Here is a 7412-nt window from a genome sequence, read left to right on the forward strand (position 1 = left end):
CACACGACATTGGAATAGAATATAAATTGCCCCTTCAGAACAAGGCAAGAAACTTTTCAGTTCCATTGGCTTGTGAAAATGCTTATGTCCAGCTGCCCTTCCAATGTCCTCATGCTTGAGCTTCAGATTTCTGCAATCAACGGTCAACATGCCTGTGCCTCCACACTGCTGGAATGTTTGCTTGCATGCAAATGAGGCTCAATTGCCTGTTAGGTACAGCATAATTCTGCTCTAAACTGCATCCTGTACACCAATAAATTTATACCACAGTCTTTGCCAAAATGAGACACATGATGTGGTAGCATTCCAGAACTGTAATGTATCAAGTGAGACGTCGTCTTTGTGACAAAATAATACACGAGAGTCCATGGGTTTGCACCGAGACAATACAAATACAGTGTAGGAGCAAGGAAATGCAACTAGAAAATTTCAATGAGGTTCCACTGCATATTTTACATAGACAGTAAAGTTATAACAAAGCTGGGATTCAAGTAACTTTCTGGAAAAGATATACCTACCAACCTACTTATACGTGATGATGCTTTACCGTAGCTAATGTCAATTTTTCTATGCAATTCTTATTCACTAATGCACGTGCTGGTCTTATTTTCTTCATTCCCGTCAATCTTAAAAGTTAAAGACTAGAGGCAAAGTGTATTTACACAAAAAAGAACATAGAAGTTTAAGATTAGAGGCAAAGTGTATTTACACAAGAAAGAACATTTTTATTTTCTGCTTTCCTTTGCCACTGTTTAATCTTAAAAGTTAAAGACTAGAGGCAAAGTGTATTTACACAAAAAAGAACATAGAAGTTTAAGACTAGAGGCAAAGTGTATTTACACAAGAAAGAACATTTTTATTTTCTGCTTTCCTTTGCCACTGTTTAATGGTTGTCCCTTCAAAACTGCAGCCCATGGATTCAGGTAAGAGCAAGCCTGATTCTTGCTCCTCTGCACTTTAGCCGACAAGCTGTAAGCTTCTCATTGCTGCAAGAGTACCAAAATTTCACCATTTTTAGGGCTGTTTTCTGCTGCAGTTCTCAGTAATGCATTTTCCTATCTGTCTTCTGGGCATAAAGCATACTGTATGGTGAAATAAATAATGCCCTTAAAACTTACCACACACTGTCCTGCATCCCTTGTACTCGCTTTGCCACTTCCATCTTGGCCATCTTTTTCTAGATTTCCAGGAAAGAATTAAAACGAAATGACTAAGTAATTTAGAGAAAAGGTACAACCTTGCAACACAGCAAAGTTATGGGCCTGGTGCATAAAAACTACTGCTACAGCAGAAAAAAAAGTGAAGCATAAATGAAAAATTCAAAAAGAAAAATCAACAGATGAAACAGAGTAGTAGATGCAACCTAATATCTGCGTAATTAGACTGAAACATGCATGCCAGTGTAGGCACATGTCAGGGATATATTTAAGGCAACCTGGTTTCCACTGTGTTACTCAGAGACAAAACCAGGAAATTGAACGCTCTCTTTTGGCTTGGTTTATGGGGATTTAAAGTCCCAAAGCGACTCAGGCTATGAGGGACGCCGTAGTGAAGGGCTCCAGAAATTTCGGCCACCTGGAGTTCTTTAACATAAACTGACATCTCACAGTACGCGGGCCTCTAGAATTTCGCCTCCATCGAAATTCGACCGCTGTGGCCGGGATCGAACCCACGTCTTTTGGGTTAGCAGCTGAGTGCCATAACCACTAAGCCACCGCGGAAGCTGAATTGTTGTGAGCCACCGCGGAAGTTGAATTGATTGTTGTTGCTTCTGGCAAATTCTGATGACCACCACAATAACACACTTCCAATAAGGGCAACATTTAAATCCTATGCAGGAAGATATCTGTACTTCAGGAACAAATAAAGAAACTTCAAATCCTAAAACTGGATTGTACTGGTTACAGCTGCAGTACGCAGCATGCTTGTGTCAGCCTAGTTGCCTTTTTAAGCTAATGGCTGGCTGTGTGCTGGGAACAGGCATTTACTAAATGTGCTTTGTCTTGCATGCTCTTCTGCCTCTCCTCCATCACCGTTTTCTTCTGCCTAGTAAGAGATATTTTGCAGGGAGTGCGTTATTTCGCCCAGTCACTTCATCATAGTTCTGTCATTTCCTCATTTATATATTCATGAAAACTTCACATGCATTCAGCAAAAGTGGTTGACACAAATTTGTTAACTGTATGCCTTAAACAACCTCTACCTTGGAGTTTTTTTCATCCATCTTCAAAGCTAAACCATCAAATGCAGGCTTTTGTCTATCCCGAACGAATGATTTAATGGTGCACCGGGCTACAAAACACTTTATTCCAAGGGGAGAGAGAGAGAAATGAAAGCCATCAAACAATAACCTACTTACCTTGAGAAACATTCTCACAAAGACTAACAAAAAATATTAAATAGCGGAACAGTTCTTTAATTAAAAAAAAAAGCAAGCAGGAATACGTGCAGGCTACTACACTAACAAACATTCAAAAAGTTTTTACAATGTATAGCTAAAGCCCTCACTTAACAATATCCAAGAAAAAACTTTTCCAACATGCAGCAAAACAGAACAAATAATGCTACACAGGGTATCCCAAAAAGTGGGCCAAAAGTTTAAAAGTATATATATATATATATATATATATATTCGGTATAAAAACCTGGCAATATTTCTTGAGCTGAAATTCTGGTAAAAACTGGGTTTCTGGGCAAAAAGTTTCATGATTCGAGCTTTTTCAGACAATTTCTAGGAGCAAAAAAGTCAATTTAATACATACGCTCTCGTTTTTCTTCAAGACATAACATGCCACATTCTTGCTCATTATTTCAAAACCAACAATATGGGAACGAAATGAATGGTTTAGTTTATGGGGGTTTAACGCCCCAAAGCGACTCAGGCTAGGAGAAACGCCGTAGTGAAGGGCTCCGGAAATTTCGACCACCTGGGGTTCTTTAACGTGCACTGACAACGCACAGTACATGGGCCTCTAGAATTTCGCCTCCATCGAAATTCGACCGCCGCGGCCAGGATCGAACCTGCGTCTTTCGGGCCAGCAGCCCGGTGCCTAACCACTCAGCCAACGCGGCAGCTAAGGGAATGGAATGGAAGGTTGCAGTTAAAAACAGTTTACCAGAACAGAATGTTTTCCTTTACTATTAAAATTATTTTGGCGAGTACATTACAAATGTCTTACACAGCTGCATCCATGCAAGACCAGCAGCCTGCCCTTGTACCCTACGAGAGAATAGTATATCACAGGGGCCATTTTAAACGTTAGCATGAATAGTGCTTGATATAGTGATGCCAATAAGACGTATGGTTAGTATACCCATGCTCTGGCCTCTCGTTTCTGAAACATACTTTGTGAATTTATCCTCAAATTAAGTTGTGTCATGAATAACAAGCATTAAAAAAGGTTCAACATCACCAGTCAACTGACAACACCCCACTGGAATAAGCACGAAATATTTGCTAACTTTTGTGTGGTATCTTCCTCTTGTGTACTGGAAAACTTATGTTCCCGAGAAGGTACATTTTTGTGTAGAAATCAGGTTTAACCCGATTTATAAGAAATCTGTTCAGGGTGTAAGAATTAAGTAAAATAGGGTTTCACCCAAAAACAATGGGCCCTACCTATATATTACAGCCACAACTCGCCATCGTCATCATCAACCTGACTACATCCACTACAGGACAAAGGCCTCTCCCATACCTCTCCAATTAACCCTGTACAAGAACTCATTTCATGGCAAAGAAAAAAAGTCTATCCATACAAAGAAACCATTTTTGTGTAGGCCTTTCCGCCAGGCAGGTTTTCAGTTAAAACAATAACTACTTCAAACCATCCAGGTTACTTTCACAGACAAAAAAAATTAAGTAACAGCGGACAGCTCAGGTATAGAATGCACATTCTAAACAGACAACAGATACTCATACCTATTTCATAAACTGCACTCCACTTACATAGCTGTAGAGTATGTAAATATGCACCAACAAGCCAAGTTTCGACATAGGCACTTTCCATTATTTGCTTTTCCTCAAGCATGGCATATGCCCTATTAGTCTCTTCATTATCTACATCAATTTGCTATGTATATATTTTTGTAACCCATGATCCTGACTGCAACATATATGATGCTAAACCTTCAGCATAAGTCCGTATTTTGCTTAACTTCACTGTTTATTATGCAGTTATAGGACACCATTCGCTATATTAGCGCGACTCAACTACAATTTCTGGTTGAACTTCACATCATGATATAGGGTGGGCGCTATGTATGCATAGAGAAGGAAATGCAGGTGACTCTAGTATACTTTCCAGCTAAGGCTGGCACCTGAAAAGCTTATGAAAAAGCAGGGATGACACCTGTCTGAATGAAAATGTAAAGTGCACAAGTGTTATAAGTGTTATTTATAGGACCCCCTCATCAATTGAAGCAACAAAATAAGATTAATATTACCGCAGCATCGACAATAAGAACGAGTGAGTAGATAGGACGGGCCCTCATCTCATCTACTCACTTTTTCTTGTCTGCATTGCACTAAAATTCCTTCTCAGAGTATGATCCAACTAGCTCCTAAGCAAATAGTGCTATAACGACAGTCCTGTACCATACTAGTCCAAATTTCTGAATATCATGCTCAATAACACACTAGCATGTTTAAGTGCTGTAGAGCAAGCATTTGTCAGTAGAAGCAGTCTGCAGAACAGTTTAGGCTAAGACACCACAATCGGCTGATAATTCTAAAAGCTTTTGCAGTAAGCAACCTAACCAAATGTTTCACTGAGATCACATATTTTAATCATGCTAACCTCTAGACCAAAGCCTCTTGGATTATAGTAAACACTCACTGTCTTTCACCTAATGTCACTGTTTAGGAGAAGGGCACTAATGACCATTCTGGTCATCATATGGCAGAAGAGAACCAAAACAAAGAGACTGGATGAGTCATAAGCCATATATCAGTCTTGACTACACATATAAAAATTAAAACTATACAATGTATGCCCTCGCATCATAGTATGTGTTGCTATCTTGCAAAACTTTTTCTTGTCTCCCAAAAAAGTGTTGCAAAAATTTGTCGCTTTGTGTGCCACAACACAGTATCAGTACCTTAAGTACATACTTTGTCAAAAATATACAGGGCCACCAGATTTGCTACTAGGCCACATAACCGATTTCTAGTCGCACCTCCAAAAATCCCAAGTTCCAGAGAAGTGAGGTTGAGCGTTCTGCCCATCCTTGAGAGATATAAAAAACTGGCGATGTAAAATATGCCACACTGCACGGCCCAGAAGAAAAACCTTGGTGGCCTGTATATTTGACAAAGCCTGTAAGTTCCTATTTTCGTTCGATTTTAAAATGCAGGCTGTGGAAACATTCAGCTCATGAAGAAATAAAAGCAACACGACAAAACCACACAAGAGTAATAATTTCAACAGCTACCTTTGGCTAATGAAATGCCTCATGCTACTGCAGGGTGTCATGCAAAACTGGAGGCCACAAAACAGCTCAGGAAGCAAAAGATAAGCAGAGCGACAGTGTAACAGAACATGCTCTTTCCAGAAAGCTTGCAAGCCTTCAGAATGCTACTTGACTTCGATGCTCACAGACCAGTCATGCAATGTTGGTACCGCCAGCTGAAATATGATGCTACGTTCCGTTAGTAAAGTGCATGTTGACTGAACTTGCATTTTTTTTTTTTTAATGGGACAAAAGCTTTCGTTTTAGTAGCACCCAGCGTGCTCCTAGTGTCTACGGCAGCGACACGCGAACGGTACAAGCGTGCGTAGTACTACATCAAAAACTCGTGCCGTACCTGGGTGCCTGAATAAAAGGCTGACGACAAGGGGTTTATCGAGTGCCCTTTGGTCCCCAGGAGGGGAGCGTATCTGCTTGAGGATGTCGTGACAACAAACTTGAGAGTTCTAAGCATCTGCACTTGCTAGGCGAACACCACGTTCCAGCTACAGAAAAAAAAAAAATGCCAACAAGGTGAAAGGGAAACCGGAAGCAGCACTCACAGATAGTTTTTTTTTTTTCGTCCGTTCCCCAGACCAAGTCCACCTGTTTCATGCAGTTATCAGCACGTGCAAGGCGCGTGACCTTTTTTGAAAGAAACAGGTCGCAGGAAGTGCGATCTATAACTATTTTCTTCCATAGAGCAGTCCGGCTGGTCCGGCCGCTTCCTAGAAGCAGAGCGGTCCACATAAGCAAGTTTCTCGGTCGATGGAAAGCAAGCAACGTAGTACAGTCAATGGGAGCATGATAAAAGACCTGCTGGTGCGTTGCAGACAAGACAAGCACACTCACGGAAAAAAAAAAAAAATTCGCACGGAGAACAAAATTCGCACGGGCACCCAAAGCGCCCGATCGCAAGTGGTCCGCACTCGATTCGTACCAACGTTAATAGAAATAGTTTGTTCGTACACATAGATATACAGTGCGCTTGATAAAAGTTTGGTAGTACTCACACTAACGCAAAGCGTAATAAATGCAACGACGTGAAGAGCTCAACGAACCAACGGGAGCACGCACGAGGACGACACAGTTGTTAAACACAGAACCCACAAGACCACAGACACAAAGCCGCTGTGGGACTTCTGTTCTACCAAGGTAGATGCTTCTACTGCCAGCTGCTCCAACAGGCGGCAAACAAGACCACAGCGGAAGCGGCTAGACAGACAAATGTTGCGACGGGAGCGCGCGGCCGGCGCGGCGTGTCCTACATATGTTCACTGTGTCCATGCGCTGCCGCAAGGGTCAGCATGATCTTGGAGGTCTTCGAAGAGTTGCGTCCTTCGGACACAGCTGGCATTTTTCTGAGCGTTTTGTTCGTCGAATGCTATCTGCGCTAACTCTGACTCTATATAGTTTCACAGCGTAGTGGCGATCTCGCGAACTAAGCGCTGTAAACGATACCTGCTTCCGGTCGTGCGCGTCGTCTGCTAGCAGAGGGAGGAGGTGGCGCCTGGTGGAGCAGGAGCTTTAGGTAGAGTGGCCTGCGCGTACATGCTACGAGTATTATTGGTGGTTTATTGAAAACAAAATAAAACGGAAGGAAAATATGTTGTTAGCCGCGGCATCTGCTATCGAAGCTTGAAGCACTTGGGCTGCAGCTAACGGAAATAAACCGGGAGAGGATAGGAATAGGGTGACACTGCATGTACTAATGGGAACAAAATTTTCCGGGACGCGAGAGATGGAGGGCAGTTAATGGTTGATCGCGAGAGGTGCTGGTGGTGAAAACTTTAATGGACACAGGGGAGTTTAGGACATGCATGTCTTTGGGCCCCCGTTCGGCCCCACTGCACTCAAACATTCATGTCCCGGAGGCTGATGACGCTGGCAGCCCGGCCTGTGGCGATGGCTTGCTTGGCCGGGTTCGAAGCCGACCGCGGCGGCCGCGGTTCGATCGATGGAGG

General features: G+C 42.4%; 1 protein-coding gene across 3 annotated transcripts in view; it reads right to left on the reverse strand.

The window, feature by feature from the left end:
• Kyat (Kynurenine aminotransferase) overlaps positions 1-6740 on the reverse strand; it is a 48386-nt gene extending 41646 nt beyond the window's left edge. The window contains exons 1-3 of one of the 3 annotated variants that reach the window (XM_077648516.1): positions 6462-6644; positions 5807-5954; positions 1119-1177 (exon numbers count right to left, since the gene is read on the reverse strand). In XM_077648516.1, coding sequence (XP_077504642.1) covers positions 1119-1177; positions 5807-5923 — 176 coding nt within the window. In that variant the 5' untranslated portion in view covers positions 5924-5954; positions 6462-6644. Of the gene's footprint in view, positions 1-1118; positions 1178-5806; positions 5955-6011; positions 6031-6461 lie in introns of those variants that run through there. The other 2 variants (XM_077648517.1, XM_077648518.1) reach the window with 2 other exon arrangements.
• Between the last annotated feature and the right edge of the window lie 672 nt (positions 6741-7412).

The sequence above is a fragment of the Amblyomma americanum genome, chromosome 1 (genome assembly GCF_052857255.1).
Source record: "Amblyomma americanum isolate KBUSLIRL-KWMA chromosome 1, ASM5285725v1, whole genome shotgun sequence".
Taxonomy (NCBI): Eukaryota; Metazoa; Arthropoda; class Arachnida; order Ixodida; family Ixodidae; genus Amblyomma; species Amblyomma americanum.